At 43.8% G+C, this 24,968-nt stretch overlaps 2 protein-coding genes across 5 annotated transcripts in view; one reads left to right on the plus strand and one right to left on the minus strand.

The window, feature by feature from the left end:
- Positions 1-8,069: 8,069 nt before the first annotated feature.
- Positions 8,070-13,900, minus strand: UBIAD1 (UbiA prenyltransferase domain containing 1). Of its 2 annotated transcripts, XM_088178787.1 has the most exons (3): positions 13,671-13,900; positions 13,009-13,564; positions 8,070-12,091 (listed from the first exon to the last, which is right to left on the minus strand). In XM_088178787.1, the coding sequence occupies exons 2-3, from the start codon at positions 13,529-13,531 to the stop codon at positions 11,604-11,606; spliced, it is 1,011 nt and encodes a 336-aa protein (XP_088034913.1). In that variant the 5' UTR covers positions 13,532-13,564; positions 13,671-13,900; the 3' UTR covers positions 8,070-11,603. The 2 variants fall into 2 exon arrangements, with proteins under 2 accessions (XP_088034913.1, XP_088034912.1); XM_088178786.1 differs by having other exon boundaries at positions 13,009-13,900.
- Positions 13,901-14,917: 1,017 nt separating this feature from the next.
- Positions 14,918-24,968, plus strand: part of MTOR (mechanistic target of rapamycin kinase) — a 62,801-nt gene continuing 52,750 nt past the window's right edge. For all 3 annotated transcript variants that reach the window (XM_014881701.2, XM_088178576.1, XM_014881702.2), the window contains exons 1-13: positions 14,918-15,002; positions 16,053-16,216; positions 16,596-16,704; positions 17,960-18,192; positions 18,544-18,744; positions 19,445-19,579; positions 20,008-20,283; positions 20,609-20,717; positions 21,530-21,716; positions 21,901-22,029; positions 22,837-23,081; positions 23,243-23,458; positions 24,551-24,756. In XM_014881701.2, coding sequence (XP_014737187.1) covers positions 16,097-16,216; positions 16,596-16,704; positions 17,960-18,192; positions 18,544-18,744; positions 19,445-19,579; positions 20,008-20,283; positions 20,609-20,717; positions 21,530-21,716; positions 21,901-22,029; positions 22,837-23,081; positions 23,243-23,458; positions 24,551-24,756 — 2,166 coding nt within the window. In that variant the 5' untranslated portion in view covers positions 14,918-15,002; positions 16,053-16,096. The remainder of the gene's footprint in view (positions 15,003-16,052; positions 16,217-16,595; positions 16,705-17,959; positions 18,193-18,543; positions 18,745-19,444; positions 19,580-20,007; positions 20,284-20,608; positions 20,718-21,529; positions 21,717-21,900; positions 22,030-22,836; positions 23,082-23,242; positions 23,459-24,550; positions 24,757-24,968) is intronic.

Consider the following 24,968-nt stretch of genomic DNA (forward strand, 5'->3'; position numbering starts at 1 on the left):
CTAAACCAGACAGTTTAGTCAATAACAGCATTTGGCTCTTCTAAGTCGAGTATTTCCTGTGTTGTGAGCTCCATCTGGTGATGTAACTGAAGCCTTATCTCCAGCCAATCTTCACAGTGCAAGCAAGGTATTTTGTGCTAGACACAGGGGATCTGGGATTGAACAACACCAGGATGAAAAGCCTTTCTGCCCATTGGAATTCATTTAAAGAGAACAGGAACTGCAAGGGCTGCTGTGTGGCACAGGCAGTGCAGTCACTGGGGAAGGCAGGAGGCTGGAGCAAAGCAGGGGAACATGGCCCAGCAGCTTCAGAGAGGAATGTCCCCATATCCATCCTGGAAACTGCAATGAGACAGATCTCCCACCCCAGATGTACCTTCCTGATACATCTGTCAGGAGTTAATCCTTGTGGAACTGTGTTTTTTCAGCAGTCACACACAGAATGGGTCTCCTGGTGCTGCAGAAAGGATCTTGTGGATTTGGTTGAACCACCCTGACAGAGCAGATTGAGAAACTGATTTCTCATCACCTATGGCAGCAGAGCACTTGGGCTTCCTCTACTGCCAGCACAAATATTTCCATCAGAACTTGTTAAAATTGGGCATCAGAGGCCAATAAAAAAGATGTCAGAGAAGAATAAAGTAGTTTTTTGCCCCCTGAATATCTGGCTCCCTTCATGTGACATGTGACACTGATGTGAAAAGCACAGCACCATGAGGACAGTTCCAGTGTGACCAGGGTTTGGTGGAAGGGAGATCACAGCACTCTGACACACAGTGTTCAACTGATTTTCAGACTGCAGGAAAATAATATAAACCCAAACCAGACAGTTTCTTAATTTCAAGAAATAATAATTTACCAAGATACTAGCAAGCAAAAGAAATATATCTCTCTGTATATCTGTCTACAGTGTTTAGGATTTCATCCCTCATTTTTGTAAAATTCATGAAAGATTTATGAGTTATTCAGCTACTCTGAGTTCCTGGGATATTGCTAATAAACCTTCCCCTTATTTCTATAGTTACATCTGATCAACCCTCAGCCAGTTCAGACTTTTAAAGCATGGATTCTTTTTTGTTGAAGAATTTTAATATCTGCTTCATAAGGATGAACATCAAGTTTTTCTACTCTGTCATATTCATAATTTTCCACTTTCCCATCATAACTTAGAAGCCAGGCAGATGACACATTAATCCCTTGTTAAGACAGGAGTCGAGTTGGATGAATGGAACCTCTGAGACCAGATAGTGAATCTCTACAACTTCTCCAGCCTTTAAAGAACTCATCAGAGGTAGTTTTTCCAGAAAGTAAATTCAGGACTATTCTCACCTGTTGTGGTTTTGGTTCAACCAGGCAGAAACACCAATTTAGTGTAGTGGTTTTGCTTTGCCAATTTGAAATTTCCTGGCCAATGCAACAATTTATGTTGTGGTTTTAGTGTTGGCCAAATGGCCAGTGCACCCACTGGAATTATTTACTCATTTCCTGCTGTGAGATAGGATTAGGAGGAAGGCAAAACAGGCTCAAACTTTAAAGGGTAGAAAGAAAAACTTTATTACTAGAAACTATAAGAAAAAATAAGAATCAGAATAAAACTTTCAGAACACTTCTTCAGAGTTGGATGAAGGGAATCTCTGAGACCAGATAATGAATCTCTGCAAGTTCTCCAGCTCTTAAAGAACTAAGCCAAGGTAGCTTTTCCTGAAAGTAAATTCAGGACTATTATCACCACAAATTATTTACTGATACACTGTCAGCATTCAGGTCAGCCAAACAAGGCTGAAGACTCATTCAAGTGTAACTCCAGTGCAGCAAAAAGAATGCTGAGATTTGACTACTGACTATTCCTTAACACACGATTTTTCTTCTGGACCTATTTCCATGCTCTTCTCTCCTCCTCTCACCACTCATTCTGAATTCCTAAGCAATTCATACTATTCATTTCAAGGAAATATTTCAATGACCATGGATCAACCACAAACTCCATGCTTAGCAGACCACAGGTTTCCTCCCTGTAGACTCTCAGAGTTGAGATGTAGTGCTTAGTCTAAGTCCTACTCACTTCCCAAAGGACAGCTGGCATGGGAAGGGTGGAGATGTCTGCAATACTTTACAAGACAGGCTCATGATCAATCCACAATATTTAAGATCTTTTCAAAAAGAAAAAACAAATCCAAGGAAATCTTGTCATGGCTTCCCAAAAAACCCCACAAACAAACAAACAAACAAACAAACAAACAAACTTAACTCTATCAAATATACTCTATTACCTATGACCTAGATTTTCCAGTTCAAGCTTCCAGCTTTCCATGTCATATCCTCCAGGCCATGGTCTGAAGAAAGTAAGTGCTGTCCAGGGTTCTGGAACACAGCAGCTGAATCTTAGAAATCCAGAGCCATACTCCTTGGCAGAATATAGAGATATCTGTAGCATCTCTAAGAGGCTTCAGTTTGAGCAAATCTCCAGAGCACAGAGTGGATAAGCCCCTTAGATATTAATCCTTTTGCTTTTTCATCTCTTTTTCTTCACAATCTGATCAAGCATTGCAGCCTTTCCAGTGATTAGGCCCCAAACAGAAGAAGGTAGAATTCCCCTGCCACCAAGAGCAGAATAAAAGAAAGGAATTCCTGATTCAGCCTCTTCCCCAGAACCAGGTGTTGGGACATCACCCAGGAAAATATCTAAACTGTCAACTTAATTACTGACAGAAACTTCCATGCCAACAGTGTCCAGCAAGCTGAGAACCATTATCCCTGTTTTACAGATCTGGATCTGAGACCAAAAGGGAAATATGGGATCTACTATTATACACAAAACCTGATACTGAGCAAAGAATTTAGCATGAGCCTGCAAGCTGTAGACTAATGTCTTAGCCACTAGCTGCTTCTATAATTTATCTCTTACACCTCAGTATGGAGCAAGTCTTTCTGTCCCTCAATAACACTCAGGACATGCAGTGGGCACAGCCCTGCGCTGAGTTTTGCTGACAGAGGCTTTCAGAGCTGAGAATCCTGTCCCACAACATCTCAGTGTAGTTTTCACTCATAGGAGCAGCAACATGCAGAGCATCAGCCAAGCAGAACATACATCAATACTGATTGAACTCACAGCCTCATAATTCCTGTCTTCACCTCATCCAGGTGATCCAGTTTGGGGCCATCCCAACACGTAGTTAAGCACTGTGAGGCAGCACATCTGTAATGTCAGAGCATGTAGGCACATCTGTAATGTTAGAACATGCAGGCACAGCACAATCTGCTCATTGATCTCCCTGTCTGATGTTCATGGGACACAGACAGAGCAAGGGTTCATGAAATCAGGAGGACTCCAAGCAGAATCCAGCCTGGGCATTAAGAAGTCAGTTTTCTACAAACTTGTAAGAAATCATGAGAACTAAGAATGCTTGGGATTTCACTTTCTTTTTCCTCAGAGCATTCTGTAATTACAGTTGGCAGCCACAGTGGGCACCTCATTTGGCTTTGTCAGGGTTGAATTCCATTACTTTCAGAAGGGGATACAACATGCTTTCCTTAAATCCAAAGCACCTTGGCCAGATGTTCAAAGCAACTCTGGACAGCTATTTCCTTAGTGAGGAATTACAAGCAATAGGAACAGTACAGCAGCAAACACCTTTGGGCTTAGAGATTTCTCAGTGCATTTTGGCAAAGAATAATCCCTAATTGCTCTCCTTACCTCTAGGCCTCACCTAGAAAAACAATGCCCTAGAAAGAAGCTTCTTTCCTCAGGGCATAGGTGAACAAACTTGGCTAAAGTTATATAAAAAGTTTTTTAAACTGGTATGTTTTCCAACAGGACCTCTAGGCTATATAGGTAGCTATATAAAAGCAGTCCAGGCAGCCGAAGAACCTGCAGAATTCAGCTCTGGGGTCATTTGAGGTCTGGCCTAAAAATCCTTTTCCTCTGACTCTAAATCCTTTTTTCCTAAAAATCCTATTCCTCTGACTCTAAATGTTGTAGCTGTCCGCCTGTCAGAAAGGGAAACTTTTAAACATTCTCATCCAAAACTTTCCATCACAACTAAAACCTTGACATGTTGAGATGGAAAGAAAAGAACCTGCATCAAATCTTCAGAGAGAAAATACTAAACAAATTTCGTGTCACTGTCTATATAGCATTTCCTTTTATTCCATCTTTGACAGCCCTGGGAGCTTCTGGGATTTTTTTAAGCACTCAGCATACTTCAATGTAGATTGGAAATGGGAGGGCATATGAAGTACACCAGCAAGGACAGGGAGGTTGAAAAGCAAAGCAAGAGACAAGCAGTGCTGTGAGTACACAAGGTTTATGGATGACTTACCCAGCAATGCACCATCAATTACACTGCTGCTGTCTCAGCTGGATGAACTCCTGGCAGACAGGAGGCAGCTGCAGGGATGGATCCACTTTTCTGTCAGTCATGATCAAGACCAACATTCCCCACTCGTCCAAGCAGGTACATGTGTGCTCAGTTCTGCAAAGGAGTTACTGAAAGCATCACAGATTGCTCCCAGGTCCAGTGGCCATCTGCTGCTTCCCTGCCTGCCTTGGTTGGCAGGTCAGTGCAGGGAAGCTGGCACCACTGCTTCACCCTCTGTGCCATAACACTGTTGCTGGTCTGGCACAAACTTCATGCTCAATGAGCATAATTGCCAGCCATTCCTGAGCTCAGAGGAAGATGGAGACTAAAATCTTTCATGTGTTTTCAACAGCTTTCTAGAAACCACTGTGTGGTTACTGTGCTGCAAAGAGAGAGAAAGGACAGCAACACACACGGAGCTCTTTGGGGAAAAAAGGCCAATTTATTGTACAGACAGCCCGGATTTAAAGTGTGTTAGTGCAGCCAGGACAGGACAGGAGCTCATTGGACAATTGGGAAAAACATCCTTGGGACAGCACCTCAGGATGTATCCCACGAGAAAGACACCAGGGGTTAATGTTGATGATGAATTCCACTCTGTTTGTCACCATGTTCTCACCCTGGGAGACTCCTCCCTAACTGAAGCTGCAGTCAGCTTGTCAGCCTGGGAATGGAGCTGAGAGTCAGGAGAAATCCAGGCCTGAAAAGAATTTCCAAGCTGGAATTCCCCAGCTCTCTAAATGTGTGTGTCCACAGCACTGCAGCCTCCCTGATGCCTACAGAGTGCTGTAAGACCCCTGGAGGGAAGGATTCCCATAGGACACAGTGTTTATCAGTAGCACAGCAACACTCACAATATGAATCATCACACACCAATGCCACAGCCCCTACAATACGTTCCTAAATGCACAGTTACAAGCAGCAAAAGGTGATGTCTCTGTTTTCTCTTCAGCTCTCTTAGTGGTCTGTCTTTGCTTGGTGGCTGTTTGTGAAAGAAGTTTTTGTGCTTGTGGATTTCTGTTCCTGCCTCTAGATCTATAATAATCCCATAATTGTAATGCCAAGCATGAGGACCATTTCATCACAGTCTGTATAATGTGCAAATACCATTAAGTTAGAGGGACTTTCTCATTAATTCTCCATCCCAGTGACAAGCCAGAAATTAACACAATTGATTTTCCCTGCTCATTATCAATCATCCAAGAACTTTGTCACATCTCATCTGTCCCACCTGGGTCCCAGCATATATTTGCAGACTTCAACATATATTAAACTAATAAAAAACAACAGTCATAACAACATCTGGACTCAAACCCCAGACAAAAACAAACTGTATCTGTTCCTAACTCCTTTGGTGGTAAACTTCCCACTATGTACCAGTATCCTACAGAGAACCTGCAGTGGCCAGATTAAGGAACAACTGATTGTACACTCCTTGTTGTGCTAATATTTTCTGTCTTGAAAACAAAAAAAAACCCCACACCTCTATGTTGTTTAAAAAACTTAAAGAGAACTATTCATAGGGTATTTGCTTCCTGGAAAAAGCAAATTCAGGCATCTGAAATGCAGTTAGTCCCACAAGCTCTCTGTGTCACCCTGGAGAGCCTGAGAATAAGTGTAATCTTTTAAAATCATCAATTCTCTTTGGCTCATCTAGATGCAGAAAGTACTCAAAACAAGCTCAGAGACAGAATTATCACTAGATAATAATAAACTTTATGGAAGCTGTTTAAGGGTAATTCCAACCTTTTTTATTAGGTGACTTTTGAAATTTCCAGTACAGATTTGGAATACTAAACAATAAGAGGTTAGAAAGGCATTTCAATCTGGAACTGTTTCTCCAGATAATTGGATTCCTAATCCCTGTAAAGGTTATGATCTCAGTTTACTGTGCTGGGGTAGAAGGTGCCCAATTAATCTTTTATGACATAATCCAGCACAGGCTTTTGCATTGCCTGCAAGGTGACAACTTGTAAATCATCACAGGGAAAAAAAAAATAAAGATTTTGCTGGTACAAGGAAGTCAGGATCTGATAGATCAGCACTGTTTTGTGTTCCCACTGGAACAAGAGTAGGATACACCTTTCTCCCAGATACTGTAAAACAACAGCTCACAATATCCAAAAACACCAAGGATAATAAAGTCTATTTTCCAAAGGGTGCTGCTAGGCTAGCTCATATGGAGGAGCCTGCTCCTGGCTAAGCAGGGCTGGATAAAACTTCTGCAGCCCAGACCTGGCAGCCCACCTTGGCTGGGTAGTGGTAAGGGAATAAACCAAATGCTGGTTTGATACAAGGGGCAAATTCAGGCAATTTACATTTCACACAGATGTTTGCAAATACATCTGCACAAATCATCATGCTGTGGGAATTAAGCAGCTTCTCAGACTTTGACCTAATGGCAAGAGAGTCTAATAAACCATCTTCCCAGTCTCGTTAGCTATTGTCACAAGGGTTGATGAAATTATTTCAGATAGAGTATAAATTACTTTCTGTATGATGTGAGGCCACTGTATGCCACAGTTAAGTCATATTTTAAGGTGTGGGGGATAGCTGTACTGCTGTATAAGCCTTAGATCCAGTCAATGTAAATAAGAGTTTGGGAGAAACATGCTAGAGATTCATGTGCTCTTTTGTGGGTGTGGGGGGTGTTTGTTCTAGAGCTCAATAAAGCCTTAGGAGTATACTCAGTGCTGTGCCATACCATTCTTCATCTGGTCTTTCTTCTCCCTTGAGTTAGTTCTTAAGTAATATGCCAGCCCATTTGGGGAACAGACTTTGATTTTTGGGTTGATGGCACACCAATAAGCATGCATCATCTTTACTCTTTGTACTACATCAGTGACAGGGCACACAAACCAAACCACTCCCTGAAAGAACTTTCCATTCTGTCAATTCTAAAAGCTCTAGGCTTTATTAAAATTGCTGGGCTTAAAATTGCATTCCCCAGTTAACAAACTAGTCATGGATCTAGCACTGGAACAAAGAGCAGGTGCCAGGATCTCCCACATCAATAACACCTAAAATCACTGCCAGACTAGCAGATCTGCTCAGTGCTCCTCAAGCCCAGGGCAAGACATCTGAAAGGTGCCAACCAGGAGGCAGACCGGAGGAGGCAGACCCTCATCTCTTGTTTCTAAGCTCTCTACACTTTCAAGCTCCTTAAGCAGCATTTCAGATTCAGTGTTTTAGTGACGTTCACTGCTTTCCTTGCTTCCTGACAAAACACCTGCAACACATCTGGTTTTCTTCAAATGCCTGTTTCCTGCTTAGGCCAGAAGCATCTGTCCAGTCATAAGCTGCACAATAGAAATTAATCTGCAGTCACTTATCTTTCAAGTTCCCTTACACCAGAGGAGACCCAGTGAGATACAACCAAACACTGAAAATCCTTTTCAAACACAGTTTTCCTGTAGAGAAAAGGTGCTGCAGCTGCAAAGGAAGAGCAACGCTGCCATCTGCAGACACCCACAATTGAAACCTCCTTACTTGGAAAGATCAGCCCATGTATTGCTGCCATGCTATCCTGCATTTTATCCTTTATGACTATCTCCAAAAGCATTTGTGGAGCACACTGTGCCACTGGCCAAGGCAGGAAAATTTCAAACCATGCTTTAAGCTCATTTATGGCACACACAGGGGAAGGCATTACGCTGTCACAGTTCTATGGAGCAGTGACCACAGCACTGGAAAACTGCCAGAACATACTGGTGAGGATGAAAAAGTTCATCTTTATTAAAGGTATTAAAGTTCAACTGAAACCTCCTTACAAATACTGAACAATACACAGCACAGAAAACTGCCTCAGAGAAAATTCTGCACATTTTTTAATATACCAGAACTATTGCAAGTCTGCCAGTAGTAGGAAATGATCACTGCTACAGAAGTGCTGTCCTTGTGATAGGACAGGACTATGTGATTCATAAAAAGACATTTACACAAATAAAGTATGATTTTCCAGGCACTTTATAGTATAAACATGGCAGATGAAGACCTCCTTTCTTTTGTGACTATGTTTTAATCCACGTGCAAAAATACAACTTGAGTAATATAAAAGAATCAAACATAGCATAATTAACTGAGTAACATTCAGACAGTTTATTGGGTAAGAAAAAAGGCCAGGAGGTGCTTTAGGACAAATTAACAGATGGGCTACAGATATATTTATCTACCAGTGCACACTCATCACACTGCAATACAGCTCATCAAGAGTGACCTTGAAGAAGTTTCTAAAGTTTATGTTCAGGGAAAGTAGCATGGGACAGGGAAAAGTGGGCTAGGGGAACAGACCCAGCATCTTCATACATCACAAAGCAAACCAATAAATGAACCTCTCTTACTACTCATTGATTATATGTGAAGATTATTTTGGCCAAATTACATTGGTTAAGTCACCCTTTATGTTAGTTCATATTTAAAATGTTTTCTAGTCCTAACAAGCTTTTTGTAAAGCACACAGAGATAAAGCACTTTTTACTTTCAAAGCTGTCTATGACAATGATGTCAGCTCAGCATCCCTGTAAGGCAGGCAAAAATTAGCTGTTTTCTGAGATACAGAGAAGTTAAATGATTTCCTCCAAACCATGGTAAGGATGTGTTAGCTATTAGTAATATCCTTAAGAACCTGGAATGATACTGCAATTCAAATAGAGGGAATTGGAGGCAACCAGCATCTGCTAGTAAGGAATTACCAAATTTTCATCTCAGTTTTACTATTAAAATATTTTGAATCCCCCCTACCTTGGAAAGTGTTCCACACACATATTTTTGTAATAATGAGTTGTTTCATCTTAGTAACAAAAAGCACTGGTCCTTTCCAGCCCAAAGTAGACATCCTACCCAGGAAAGGGTAGTCAAGATACAGTAAGAGTTACATAGTCCATGGCACCAATGATCTTCCCATTATTACAATTACAGTTATCAAAGGTACAAGCCAAGTTACTTTAAGGAATTCAGCTGGAGTACTCTAGGTTTTGTAAAAGAAATACAGAAAAGATAACTAACCATTATTTGAAATTAAAAGCTATTCAGAACCGAGCTATCCTAAAATGAAGCATAGAGCTGCTACAAGGGCAGGATGAAGCTAAACCTGCATATCCCCAGTTGCAAGGTTAACAGATTTGTCAGCTCAGCCCTTACTTATCTCTACAAAAGCTTTTGGTTTGCAGAAATGTGAAATGGGTATTGGAGCCAGGCTCTTCTTCATTCTGTAGGTCCACAAAGAAGCCACAGTACAAGCTCTGTTGTGTATATCTGCATTGAAAACAGTTCCCAAAACCTTCTGGATATCCCCCTCCATCTATCTGAGCTGAACTTTTGCATTTTCTTCTGTTTTTAATCCTAACAAGTATTTTGCTGTAGAAAGCATCTCTTCTTGTCCTGTGCCTAGCCAGATTAGAGAGATCATTTACTCATTTTAATAAATAAAAGATAAATCTGTGGCCCATTAAATAGGCCTGCAAAGACTCTTTCCCATTAACTTCAGCTCAGATATAACTGCTGGGTAACACTGGATAACATGAAGCTGTAAAACCAATCTCTAAATAGCTGTACCTTGTAATCTGGTAATCAACTCAACCCACTAATGGGACACTTGGCTCTTTCAGATTTACACCACGAGGGCACAATTTCCCTATGACAGATGCAGGGTAACACCATGTGAGTTTATTGCTAGTTTATTGCTCATGTGGAAAAGCCCTTCATACAGTGGTTCACACACAAACACTTGTTCAAAAGCAAGGCTGTGACCTGGCACCAGGAGCTCTGGTTCAACATCTGTGTCAACTCCTCTGAGCTTTCCCCAGCTCCTGCAAACAAGCTTTTCACAAAAACCCGTGTACAGGTATTAAATAACACAGAAGACAATTCAGTTGCCACTGAGTAATGTGTTATGTATCAAACCCATCTTTGCACTGGAAGGCACATATTTTCCCCATTATGTTTGGCATGGTTTTCACATAACTGCTGAAACAATCAACTCTCCAAAGGGCCACATGAACAGAAAGTGTCAAGATCTGCAGGAGAAAACAAAGCAACACTGTAAGGTATAGAGGGGGAAAAAGAGGTGGGGAACTTCCCTTCAGAGATCACTTAATTGTAATTCAGTGACACAAATTCTGGACTCTACTAGGAAAAATAGTGTTAACAAAATTGGTTTCTTCCTGTTTCCAGTCCTAATTTTTAGGCAGAGCCAATGCAATAATCCAGATTTGTTTTTTCTAATACTGTATCTTCTTTACTGAACTGGGCTTCTTATAATATTTCACTACAATATTGTGAATAATACTCTAAATAAACAGAGAAAAAACATTTTAAAAATGCTTTTTAAAATCAAGAATTAGTTTTCCACCTATATACTCATTAATCCATAGCTATTCAGAGAAATCTGGCACTCTGTCAGCTCCCCCTTAACTCAAAAACTGTCATTTTAGAGAGTAAATTCTAAGCAAGTACAAAAATGGAAACCATTTGTTTTTCTACCCATTGAGGGCCTTCCAGTTGCATGGTTTGCATTTACAGCTTCAGCTTTTGTAGCAGAATACAGATTTACTGGTTTTGACCTCAAGTTTGTGCAGTGGGCTATTCGTGCTCCATTTTAGCACCACAACCCACAGAGATTTACAATTTGAAATTTCTAGACTATGTGGGACAAGCAGAAGCAATAGTTCATGAATCAGTATCTAGTGCATTTCAGAGGGCTTGGAAATAAAAGCTCAAAACTTGGCTAGGAAAAGCAAAACAAAAAATAAGACATACAACAGAGGAAATACAGTTACAAGGGAGTGAATTAATGACATCTATGTTGTGATGTTAAACATTTGGCAGTTTTCTAATTCCCATATGGAAGCCACTGGACTCCTTCACCACTGTAAGAAAAGGAGTGATAAGAGAAATCATTGTGCTTGGGAAGTGAGCAGAGAGTGTGATTTGAGGCTCTTTCGTTGAACTGACAGTGAAAAAATTAGGTGGCAGAAGGATGAGGTTCTTTAAACATTTCCTTGACCTTATGTCACCTTGCTCCTCAAAGCAAAGCCACACGGTTCTCCCCTTCTGCAGGACTGACAAATCACATTTTTGAAGTATATTGTATAAGCTATCCAAGACCAGAAATCATAACATTCACAATCAACAGTGCAAGGTGATCTTTCCATTCTTCTCACTGTCCATAAAATGGGTCATTTACTCCTAACATCCACTGGAATTGACATGAACAGTGAATTATGAGGCCTGACCCCCCAGCTCTTTTCACAGTTTGGGCAGAGCCCCAGCTGGTGCCAATGTAATGCCAAAAACATAGAAAAGCCCCAGCAGCAGATTGAGCTTGGCTGTCCGCTGAGGAATTTTGCTGAAGCTCTGACTCCGGAATTGCCTCTCCAGTGAAAATGCCATGGGGATGGTGAGCAGTGGCAATGCCATGCTGATGGTGTAACGTGTGGCCAGCACACAAAAAATCAGGTAGGGCAAGAAGAGCAGCACGGTGTAGAGAATATAGGAGAAGGTGGGGCCGATGAGGATGGCCAAGGTGACAATTCCTGCTTGCCGGTCTGACTCCATGTCCCGTGTGTTGTTGCTGTGCAGGATGGCCTCGGTGCTGAGGGCCAGAGGGACAGCATAGAGCAGGGGTGACACAGACAGGTAACCAACCTGCACTGCATGGGCAAACATGACAGCCAGGGGCCCAAAGGTGATCAGGATCACCACATCGCCAAGAGCAACGTATTTAAATCCAATCCCTGTGGCAAGACACAAGAATAAAATCAAACATCATTAAATAATTCAAATGACAGAAGAGAATGGACGCAACAGTTCAGCCCTTTCCCACAGGAATATTGCAGCTAAGGACAAGAAACATGCTATCTCTTTTTTCTTTTTTAAGATAAGGATTTCTCCAGGCAAACAATGTAACAAAAACTAAGGGCCAGGTTTTAACACCCATCTAGAAGTACCTGCCTCTACAGACACATATAGAAACAAGGCTCTTTTCAATCATGCATACTAGAACCTGATCCTGAAGACATACAGAAAATGATCAGAACAAAATGCAAAACTGACAAGACGCTTTCAGGGAAACCCACAAAACTGAAAATCTGACAGTTTGAAATTAAGTTGTTTTTTCTTCTCCTAGTAATGATGTTTGTATCTATCCAACACAGGAAGACACTATAATATCCTTGTCTTATTAAGAAGAATCACAGACTGTACAGCATTCACAGTGAAGGACCATCTAAAGAAAAACAACAAAACATTCCAAAACAAAGTAACATTGCTACCAAATGAAAGAAAATATGCCATTAGCTGCACTACTAAAAGATATGAGACAAACGAAACTACTAAAGGATATGAGATAAACATCACAAAAAGATTCAGCAATAGTTCTGATAAGTATCTAAAACCATGTATGTAAACAATAATGCCTCAACAGCACTATCCAACTGCAGATCTTAGTATGACTCTTCCCACAACATTCAATTGCAAAGAATACAAGTTTATGTATCAGTACTTCAGGAAATATCACAAATATTTTATGGCAGTGTACTAGATAGATCGTGCGTGTCTTCTAGAAACCTTTTGACAATTTAGCTGATTCTATCACTTCTACATTTTATCTACATACTTCTACGACTCACAACAAACTGGATACAGCACTTACCTCCGGTATAAAGGAAGGAGCTGGAAAGTCCTCCAAAGTAAATCAAGGCCAGGTGCTCCAGCTTGAGCGTGGAGACAGCGTAGAGCCCAGCAGCACAGATACAGCCCACAGTGTAGAGAAAAACCCCAAACCGGACTACATCCTGCGGCTGCAAAATCTGGTCCACCAACGTCCTGTCATCACTCTTCTTGTGATCGATGCCTTTGGAAAAGTCATAGTAGGTATTCACCAAGTTGCCGGCGCCGTGCACAGCCAGGACGGTGACGGCGCTTCCCAGCAGCAGCCCCGGGTCGAGTGTTCCCTCGGCCCGGTACGCCAGGGCGCTGCCCAGCGCCACAGGGGTCAGCGAGGCGCTGAAGCTCCAGGGCCGCAGCGCCAGCACATAGGCCGCACACTTGTGTCTCCAGCTGCCGGGGGCGGCCCCGTCAATGCCCGCCAGCGCCGAGCCGCCGCCGTTCCTCTCGCTCCCGCGGGGGCTCTCGGCGCTGATACTGATCTTCTGCACCAGGTCTGCCGGTCCCATGCTCGCCCCGCCGTCCCGCAGCAGCAGCAGCACCTAGAAGGGGAAGTGCCGCGCTTTAGCGGGACCCCAGGGACGAGAGGGGCGCCGCGGCCATGGCGGCGTGTAGGGGATGCGAGAGCGCCGCCATTACCCGCCCTACCTGCGCCAGCCTGCCCGGCCTCGGCACCCCCGCGGCCCTGCGCGACGGGTTCCGCACCCGCCGGCACCTCCCGGTGGACAAATTAAAAGGAAAATTAAGCGGCCCACGGCGTCACGCGAGGCGGCGAGGGAGTCACCCCGCAGCACGCGCCAGCAGCACTGTTCACGCCATAGCCGCTGCGGAGCGCCCGAAGCCCGGCACAGACACGGCCGCCTCTGCTGCTGTCACGGGCAGCCGGACACATTTCAGCGGAGCACACCGGGCATGGCAGCGCCCTGCTCCCTTTGCGCATGCGTACGGCGCAGACAGGGCTCACACCCGTAGCGTGGCTTGCGCTGGGAAGGATCTTAAAGCTCCTCTCGTTTCACCCCCTGCCGTGGGCAGGGACACCTTCCACTGTCCCAGGTTGCTCTAAGCCCCATCCAACCTGGCCTTGGACACTGCCAGGAACTGGGCAGCCACAGCTTCTCTCAGCAACCTACGCCAGGATCTTCCCAAACATTTTCCTAACATCTAAACTAAATTTCCTCTCTTTTATTCTGAACCCATTCCCCCTCGTTCCTCGTGAAGAGTCCCTCCTTGTAGACCCCTCCAAATACTGGAAGGCTACTCCGAGATCTCCACACCACTTTCTCTTCTTCCATAGAGGAGATGCTTTAGTCCCCATCCCGTCGCTCCACCATGCTCCACCACACGGCTCGGTGTCACTTGCTCATTGTCTATGCCACCGACAAAGTTAGTGAATACTATCAGCCCCAGTACCACCCGTGAGGGACACCACTCGTCCCTGGTCTCCATGTGGACAATGAGCCACTGACCGCAATTCTTTATGTGCGGCTATCCAGTTAGTTCTTTATCCACCGAGTGGTCCATTTATCAAATCCATTTATCAAATCCAGTTTAGAGACCAGGCTGTCATGGGGAACGGTGCCGAACGCTTCACACAAGCCCAAGCCGATGATGCCGGTTGCACTGCCCGATCCACCCATGCTGTAGCCCCGCCACAGCCGGCGCCTCACGGAAGGGCGGAAGCCGGCGTCGAGAGGGTGGGCCTGCTGAGCAAGCCCAGCCATTCTATTGGTCAGCTCTGCTGTCACTCAGTCATTGTTCCCTTGATGATTGGTCAGAAGGCGACTGTCCTTGCGGTTCCTTGGGAAGGGGCGGAGCTTTGGGCGATTCTTTCCCCTTCCTCTTTTTCTATTGGTCAGCTGCGATGCCGATCACGGCTTTCCTGGGAGCCTATTGGCCAGCAGCAGCTCGCCGGCGCTGCAGGCGCGGCGGCGGGGCGGACACGGGGCCCGGGGCCCGGAGTCCGGGAGCCGGCGGCGGCGGGTGAGTGAGTGAGAGTGGCGGTGCCTCTCATCAGCATTGGCTCCCCTTCCCCTCACCTCCCGCTTCCTGCCCGGGCCGACCTGCCCGAGCTCCCGGCTGCGCGGCGCTGCCGCCTGCGGCCCCGCTGGCCGTACTCGCCTTTCCCCGCCTCACTCCTCCCTCACTCTCGGCCTATGGAGCTTTCCCCCTGCTCGGGCCTGCCGGGTCCCGTCCGCCAGGTTCTGTGGCTGTAAGGGAATCCCAGGAACTGACACTGGACTGCGTTGATGGGCAGCAGCAACCCGCGGCTGCTCTTTGATCCGGGAAGCTTCTCCTGGCTCCTGCCAGCAGCCGCTTCACCTATGGTCCCGCTGGATGTCTGTGACCGCGTGTGGAATATTTGGGGAGAAGCAGTTGAACCATTTACCAAACCAGTGCTTGGTTTGGTCTTATATAATGTGAATATCAGGGAGGCGTCAAGCGTCTGAAATGTTTTTACATAAAGAAAGGCTCCTGAGAAAGTTTGTTTGTGTATTATGCTAGGAAACCCCCTGTTGCAATGGTTGATGTTGCTATAATTGTACTTCCCTTCTCTAAATATCTATTGGAGGATGTAATACTTGTCAATGCTGAGTCTTCCTTGTGTTGGTGTAACACTGAGATTTTTGCAGAGAAACTTGGTTGAAAGTGTTTAGGGACAAGTCAGCTAGGATAGTGATATAATCCTTGGAATGGTTGTGCTTACTGATTATAGGTAATTGCAAAGTTTGACCTGCTGGTTTTCAACTGTTGCATTACCCTTGATTTAGGATTAGATCACCACAGGGCACGTAGCCTACTGCAATGTATTTTGGTATTTGAGGAACTAGAGAGCAAATAGGTTGGAGGTCAAGATATGTGGTGATGCAGTTTTCTCATGGAGTGTAAGGCCTAAGGAATATAGTCATTACTTGTAATTCCATGGTCTACCAACACAGCACCTTTATGGGTATTTTGGGAACAGGAGGGCTAGCCTTATCAAAGAGGCTCAGAGATTTCAATTCAAGCAGTAAAAAACGTGTCTCTCCGAAGAATTTACAGGCCTTGATGCCCCTGTGCCCCAGTGTGCTGCCACCATGTCGGGCACCGTGTCCATTCTCCAACAATTTGCCAATGGCTTGAAGAGTCGCAGTGAAGAGACGAGGGCGAAAGCTGCCAAGGACTTGCAGCATTATGTCACCATGGAGCTGCGTGAGGTGAGTGCCTCAAATGGGATTATTTATCCTTGTGGATCACTGACTGTAGGGTATGGGCTGGGTGCCTTTGCTATGGAGATTTTTGGAATATGGAAGCTGGTCTTAGAGAGGAGATGTGGCACAGCAGGGAGCTTATCTTTGCCCCCTGGCATGTAGGAGAGGTGAGCAAGTTGGTGACACAAATGAGTAGTCAAGTACCAGAATAAGTAAACTTTCTGCATATAGGGTACAAATTAGAAACTATTTTGAGCTCATAATGTATGGTTGATTTAATTTCTTTCTGTTTAAGTGGCATCAGCAGCATTGTCATTATGAAGGTTTTGGAGCAGGAGGGAGGGAGAGAATGCTGAAAGCTGATTTGAACTTTTTGCTTTTACAGATGAGTCAGGAAGAATCTACCAGGTTTTACGATCAGCTGAACCATCACATATTTGAGCTGGTCTCTAGCTCTGATGCCAATGAAAGGAAGGGTGGCATTCTGGCTATAGGTGAGTGAAAGTGCATAATGCTTCTGCTGAATTTTCCCTTCATGCAACTGTATTTAGGGACAGATTTTCAAAAGGAGTGAGCTTTTATACTTAGGGTCTGATGTCTGACAGCTCAGTACACTGGGTGTGCTCTCGTTGCTGGGCTCTGAAAATCTGTGTGGAGTGTCAGCATGGGAGCTACTGTGAGTGGCTGGAAACCTGGTACTTAATGGGCCCTGAGCTCTTCTGGGAGTTGAGCATCAAATGTGAATGCTGAGCACATGAAAATTCTGTTCTGGAGCTCAGCTAAAAACACTTTGTGCTGCCCCTTTATATGTATCAGGGTAGGCTAAATCTCTCAACTCTTCCATCTGGGGAGATTGATTCTTGTTATGTAAATTTACATGGCTCCATAACAGCAACTTCCATCCCCAAGAGGGGCTCACATAGCTTCTGCTTTGATTCTGACCAGCCTCTCCATTAGTGGCTCTGGCTGTGTGCTCTCTGTGAGATTGCAGAGCTGCCTGAATCCCCATGCTTGGGGAAGTCAGCTTGCATTAATACTTTGCCTTCCAGTATAGCCAAATAGCCAAAAGATGTTTATGTCCATGAGCCTAAACCATAATCTTCCAGTCCCAATGTGTTTGAAAGCAGTGTAAATCCCTTAGAGAAATCTTTATTGATAACATCATATCTCAAGCTGACATTATCGCTTTTAAATTGTTTTGTGAATTTAGTGATCTTGAAAGGTACCAGTTTGACAGCCCTGGACACTCATGGCCTCTTTATCTACAGAGCAGATACAACCCAGGCACTGGCAACAAAGGCTTCTGCCATGCTAGTGCCTGATAAAGTGCCTCCACCCTGGCCAGGAGAGACTGTCTCTAGGACTGAGGAGCAGAGCATTTCCTTGGTCTTTGACTTTTTCTTGTGAGGTGGACTAGCTATAGCAGTTGCATGCAGATGTATGTCTTTCTATTAGAAACAGGTCTGTGATCCCAGGATAAATTATTTTTTTGTCTTTTAAAACTAAAAATAGGGAAAATCTATGAGGCTAACGGATGCATTTTTCCACTCGTTTAAAAGTCTCGGGCTCAAAAGAATGGTGGCCCTTTCCTGTTGCCTGATTTTTTTTTCTATGGATTTGCAGTTTAGGAGGATTTAATGGGAATCTTTAAGGAATGTGTAGGGAATACTAGCTCTCATCCAGGGATTACCTACTGTCTGCCTCACTGACTCTTGGGGAGAACTGCAGCATTGCTCCCTTTCTCTGCAGCAAGCCTTATCGGTGTTGAAGGAGGTAATGCCACCCGTATCGGCAGGTTTGCCAACTACCTGAGGAACCTCTTGCCATCCAATGACCCTGTTGTAATGGAGATGGCTTCCAAGGCTATTGGACGGCTTGCAATGGCTGGTGACACCTTCACAGCTGAGTATGTGGAGTTTGAGGTGAAACGAGCCCTGGAATGGCTGGGAGCTGACAGGAATGAAGGTCGTAGACATGCAGCTGTAAGTGATGCCTTTTTTGTTGTCGTGGGATCGTTGGGATTAGTGAACAGTGGTAGGAAATATGCACAGGAATCTGCAGAAAAGCTTTGGTCAGGATGGGAATGGTTGCCAGTCCACGTCTGAGAATCTGTAATGCTCTCATGGCAGACGGAGTGCTGCTTCCTTGCATCTCCATTACCCAGTGACTAATGAAGATCAGGACACTTATGCTGGGAATTGTCAGAGTGTGGGGATGGAAACAGCTCACAGACATTGACAGTCAAAACAAATGGTACTACACTGTAAAAGTTATGAGGTTTGTCTCTGTGTGCTCATCTTCCAGATTGCTACTGTTTCCCTCCCCACCTCCAGGTTCTTGTCTTGCGTGAGCTGGCAATCAGCGTGCCTACCTTCTTCTTCCAACAAGTGCAGCCATTCTTTGACAATATATTTGTGGCTGTGTGGGATCCCAAACAGGCCATCCGAGAGGGAGCCGTCTCTGCCTTAAGAGCCTGCCTTATCCTCACCACACAACGGGAGCCAAAAGAGATGCAGAAGCCCCAGTGGTACAGAGTAAGAAAATAACGTTATTTTAAAGCAGCCCCTCATAATGTAATGCAGATGTTGAAGTGCCAGTTTTCAGAAGAGCTGGCTAAGCTTAAGAACCTGTGTCACTTTTGTCAATAATAAACTGCCTCTCCTTGAAAGGGTTGAAAATATAATGGTTTCCAAAGTGAGTTCCTTTAGCCTACTACTGTAAAATCCTTCAAGATTACATTGTTCTATCTGTGCCTCGTCTTCAGCTGTTGAACTTGACCTAGTTCTACAGCCATGCAATTATCTGGTGTCATCTCTTACTAGTAGAGGGTTTTATTAGTGTAGATAAAACTTAAGTGTGAAAGGTAGGAATTCTTTTGTCTGAATCTTTGCTGCCCTTGTCACAGGAAGTCAAGCTTTGTGATATCAAGTAAATTTTGGACACACAGTCAAATGTTGTGAACTTGGATTTCTTGTAAGCAAATAATGCTGCAGATAGTGATGAAGCTGATACCATGCTGTTTGATTAGCGCTGTTGAAAATGCTCTGCAGCAGAGTCCACAACTTCTGGGTGAATCAGAATTTTATTGTGTTATACTTCTTTTATTACTCAGTTGAGGTTTGTGGCTACTCTTGGAAGGTTCAGAACATCAGTAACTTTTGACTGGCAGTACTACTTCATTTCCACAGGCTTTGTTTCTGCATTGTCACTGAGATTTTTTTCTTTTTCCCCAAGCATACATATGAAGAGGCTGAGAAGGGCTTTGATGAGACTTTAGCCAAAGAGAAAGGAATGAATCGTGATGACCGAATCCACGGTGCCTTACTGATCCTCAATGAGCTAGTGAGAATCAGCAGTATGGAGGGAGAGGTGAGCAGAGGAACAAGGTGGGGATTATGGGGATTGATTGAGAGTGTATAGCAACTCTGCAGTCAGTGAAAATACCCCATAGTGTTGCAGTGGGGTTGTTGGGTGCAAAGCTCATCTGAACATTCAGTCAAGCACTGAAATGTGCCAGAGAAATAAAAGGGACAAGTTTGGGCTGGGGAAATAAAAAGCTCTGACAGAAAGGCTGTTAACTGGATTAAGTACAATGAAAAAGATTTTTTTCTATGGAATGAGGACTCTCTTGCATGTCAGATACCCAAATATTTTTGCTGGATTTTCTTCAGTTGATGTTTTACAGCCATTTTATATTGATTATATGGGATGCTATTCAGGAGATTTGGGTAACACTGTACTGGGAGTGTCTTACTCAGTTACTTTTTATTTTTTTAATGCTTCTCTACTTTGTCCAGCGCCTTAGAGAGGAGATGGAAGAGATCACTCAGCAGCAGCTTGTGCATGACAAGTACTGCAAAGACCTGATGGGCTTCAGTACCAAGCCTCGCCACATCACTCCCTTCACAAGCTTTCAGTCTCTTCAGCCCTCTCAGTCAAATGCTTTGGCTGGTCTCCTGGGGTACAGTGCTCACCAAGGAATCATGGGTTTTGCAACCTCACCTGTCCCAGCAAAATCTACTTTGGTAGAAAGTCGATGCTGCAGGGATCTAATGGAAGAGAAATTTGATCAAGTATGTGTTTATTCTTCAACTTGTCTCCCAACGTTCTCAACATCTGTTCTTGCAGAGGAATTGTCCTCTGTGTTTTTACTTAGCAGGCAATACTGGCCAGTATTGAACTGAGCCTTCAAAACTCGGTATTTATGTGTATCCTGTCTTTGTCATTTTCTGCCTGGGAACAAGTGATTTATTTCCTTTGGAAGCAGTCTTGATTATTCTTTTCTTTGATGGACTCTGAAGCCAAATGTCAGTAGAATGCCTAAAAGCACACAGGGAATAAATATTTGTACATTACTGCCAATTGCCATCCTTTAAAGCCTAATCTGTTTCCTTCCAGGTCTGCCAGTGGGTTCTCAAGTGCAGAACCAGCAAAAACTCTTTGATCCAGATGACGGTTCTGAATCTGCTGCCACGCCTGGCAGCTTTCCGTCCTTCAGCATTCACAGGTGACAAGGCAGATGGTTGGATGTTAGAAATGTTGCTGAATTTGCTCTGGAAGTTATCCAGCTCTCTTTGGTCCAGATGAACTTGTGCAAGCAGTGCAGCACACTAAATGTGATGCTTGTCTGATGAGCACATTCCTCTGTGGGAGGACAGTCTTTTTTTCTGAATAAATGTGACTTGATAGCTGATGCCAAAATGTTGCTCTGATGAAGAAAATAGATTGAAACTTATTGTCAGAATTTGGTGATCAATACCATAAGAAATAAAAACCTCCTTTTTTTGTTTTCTCCTCAGTATGTCAGACTTTGAGGAGAATTCTCTCTTGCTCTGAGTATATCCCAAATATTATTAGAGTTCTCTTCCTTTTTCTCTGTTGCATGTTCTAGGAAATACCTGCCTGCTTTAAAGCAGTTTAGTTGATTTATCGAGCAAGTTTGGGAGAGTATCAGAGTTGGAGACAAGTCATCAAGCTGCTCTTAGTGGGTTGTTTCAATTTTTGTGTTAATTATTCCGAATTTCCAATCAATCACTATGAAACCAAGATGCTGGGGTCTTATATGTGTATGAAACCTATTGCAATGGGGATGTTTTATAGCTCTTTCAAATTCTGGTGATTTTTCTTTTTAAAAACAAAGCCCTCTGTAGTCTGAAATTTTTATTATATGGTGACACGTTTGCCACTGGTCATGTCAGCAAATTTAATATGACTATGTGTTTTCTAGTTTTACACTTGTAAAGGCTTAGTTCGAAATGTTATGCAGCTGTATAAACCTAAATGAATTCTAATAACTGTATTATTTTCTCTTGTGGGCAGCTGATCAGTATCTTCCAGACACCATGAATCATGTTCTCAGTTGTGTGAAGAAGGAGAAGGAGCGAACAGCAGCCTTCCAGGCCTTGGGTTTGCTTTCTGTGGCTGTGAGGTCTGAGTTTCAAGCTTACCTACCAAAAGTCCTTGAAATCATAAAAGCAGCTCTTCCCCCAAAGGACTTTGCCCACAAGTAAGTATGTGAAAAGTTAGAGGAAGAAATGGAAACACTTGCTCTTCATATGATTTTTGTAATCTGGGATCAAATTATTGTATAAAAATCAGAAGTGTTTCTGTAAGACTGATAACACAGAAGTGGGATAAGGAAAGATGTTTGAAAAATAGCAGCTCCTTGTAATCATGTGGTCCCTTTCCAGGAGACAGAAGTCTGTGCAGGTTGATGCCACAGTCTTTACCTGCATTAGTATGCTGGCAAGAGCCATGGGACCCAGTATCCAGCAGGACATCAAAGAGCTTTTGGAACCTATGCTGGCTGTGGGCCTGAGGTAAGCATAAATCTATTTTGCTGTTAGCTGCAGGATGGCATTGTCAATCATACAGAGTGAGATCTTTAAAGTTTTCAGATTGAGAGGGAAGATTATTGCTTTTAAGTTGACATAAGTGATCTTTCAGAAGATCACTATAGATGTTCCAGAAGAATGGTATGTTTTAACTCTTAATGTGTCTGTTGAGTTATTTAAGAGTATTCATATCTCAGTAAAGAAATCTTGTTGTAGAACAACTAGTCCAAAAACAGTCTCCTTTATTTTTCACTATTCAAACACATTTGGCAGCAACCTGCAAAATTTTTGAAAACGTGAGAGCCAGCAGATTTGTGCCATATCAGACTGGCAGAGAAGGAGAGCTGAAGTGCTGAATATTTGCTCCTGGCTTTTCCACGTTAGTATCTGACAGTTCTTATTAGAGGAATTAAGTTGTTAGTGTGGAAAGGTATGGAGAAAAATTTCAGGTAGCACAAAGGTGTTTGAATTATATTGTCACCTGGAAGTGAACTTTCTTGTTTAAAAGGCATAAGTGTAAGAATTCATTTAGGTTTGTAACAGTATTATAGCAACACTGGCTAATGTAGTGATAGTGCAACAGTCCAGGGACTTTGCTCACCCGGTTTATACAGGAAGGTCATCTTGTGCCTCAGTAAACACAAGGACCCTGTGCTCTTCTTGCAGGTGCTACTCTCATGTGTGATTGCCCACAGTTATATTCTGATTGGCAAGGGCATAAATAAACAAAAAGGTGAAATGTGCATGTTATTATTTCTTTTCTAATGACTTTTGCTTGCTTCTTACCCTCAGCCCTGCTCTGACAGCTGTGCTGTACGACTTGAGCCGTCAGATCCCACAGCTGAAGAAGGATATCCAGGATGGGCTGCTGAAAATGCTCTCTCTGGTTCTGATGCACAAGCCTCTACGACACCCAGGCATGCCAAAGGGCCTTGCCCACCAGTTGGCCTCCCCCAGCCTCACCAACATCCCAGAGGCCAGTGATGTGGGGAGCATCACCCTTGCCCTTCGTACACTTGGCAGCTTTGAGTTTGAAGGTGAGGTGAAATAAGAAAGCAAGGGGCAGGCGCATATGGGATGTAAACAACTGGGGCATTGGAGTAGAGTACAAGTACACGGTCTTTAAACTCCTGTTGCCTGGTAAAAGTGGTAATTGAGGTGTAAGCCTGTGTTTAACCACCCCTCTTCCTCTTTTCAGGCCACTCCCTGACTCAGTTTGTTCGGCACTGTGCGGATCACTTCCTGAACAGCGAGCACAAGGAGATCCGCATGGAGGCGGCCCGCACGTGCTCTCGCTTGCTCACACCCTCCATCCACTTGATCAGTGGCCATGCCCATGTGGTCAGTCAGACAGCAGTGCAGGTCGTGGCTGATGTCCTCAGCAAACTGCTTGTAGTTGGAATAACTGACCCAGGTTAGTGTGGGATTCAGAGAAAACGGTTCTTGTAGTAATTGTATCAAGATGGACATGACTAGCACCAACACCAGTCCTTTATTAAAAACTTGTCATGCCTTCCTTCAGGCAGTTCTGACTCCTTTCCTCACAGGCAGCTCCACACAGCACTGACTCCTCTCTGCAAGTTTCTTTCTTCCTTTTGCATGACTGGCTAACCTCAAGCTGTCCCTTATCTAGCTGCCTAACCCTCACACAGCATCTTCTTACCTCATCTGTCCCTTGCACAACTGCATGTCCCTTACCTCCTCACAGCACAGCCAGCAGACTCTCAGTCTCCAACCCCAGCTTACTCTCAACTAGCTGCCCCACTCTTTTATAGCCCCATCCCCACTGGGCAGGCAAGGCTGTCTCCACTTCTCAGCAATCAGTACAGCTATAATTCATTGAGGAAAATTGCCTTCTGCACTATCCTTAGAAACTATTCTCCTACAAGTTCTCCTACCATATGTTAATTTTATCATGTGAGCAGGTGATGATATTAAGAATAGAAATAGAATTTGAAAGTATTTGACACTAAACTTAAGCTGTCACTCTTGGTAAATTAGAAAAAAAAAGTCTCCCAATTTCTTTTTCCACATCTTGATTTTTGAGGTATTAATAGAACACTAGTGAAAAATGCTCCAATGCTCCAATCCAAAAATGCTCTGTGCCCTTGGTAATCCTTTGGACCAAGCAGAACACTGAGACCCCTTTTACTGCTGTTCTGGATCACGGCCTTACATTTTGTAATTTGGGAAGGAATTGGTCCTTCTTCTTAAAACTTCATATTTGATTGTTTTTATTCTTTCAGTTGCAGTCATTTCAGGCTGCCTCATAGCATCCAAAAGTGACACCTGTAGGTGCAAGAGGTTGGCACTGTACTGACTTGGTTATTGGGGCATGTTGAGTGGCACGGAGATTTCTGGGCTGACCTGTCCTGTTTTTTGTGTGTGGAACACTGATACAGTCTTGCTCTGGGGAACCTCTTGTGAAGAATTTTTGAGGCTGTTTTGTGAACAAAGGCAAAAAAAGGAACAGTGCATTTAAAGAGAAATAAATGTATTCTTGCAGACCCTGATATACGTTTCTGTGTGTTGGCTTCTCTGGATGAGAGGTTTGATGCTCACCTTGCCCAGGCTGAAAACTTGCAAGCTCTTTTTGTGGCCCTGAATGATCAAGTGTTTGAAATCCGAGAGCTGGCCATCTGCACTGTGGGGCGCCTGAGCAGCATGAACCCTGCCTTTGTCATGCCTTTCCTTCGAAAGATGTTAATCCAGGTAAGGAGCAGGGATGTAGGAGGAAGAGTAATTGATATTGAGACTAAGGTGATGTTAAAGACCTGGGCTATCTAGCTGTAAATGCAAGGGTAGTGGGGGAATCAATCTCTTTTGGAAAACAGTTATTGTTCACTTAATGGGTTTCAGCAGATCTTTGTCGTGATAGATGTTGCTCTGTGGATGTATTAGAAGGGAAGGGAAGGATAGCAGTT

This window comes from Sturnus vulgaris, chromosome 25 (genome assembly GCF_052056855.1).
Source record: "Sturnus vulgaris isolate bStuVul1 chromosome 25, bStuVul1.hap1, whole genome shotgun sequence".
Taxonomy (NCBI): Eukaryota; Metazoa; Chordata; class Aves; order Passeriformes; family Sturnidae; genus Sturnus; species Sturnus vulgaris.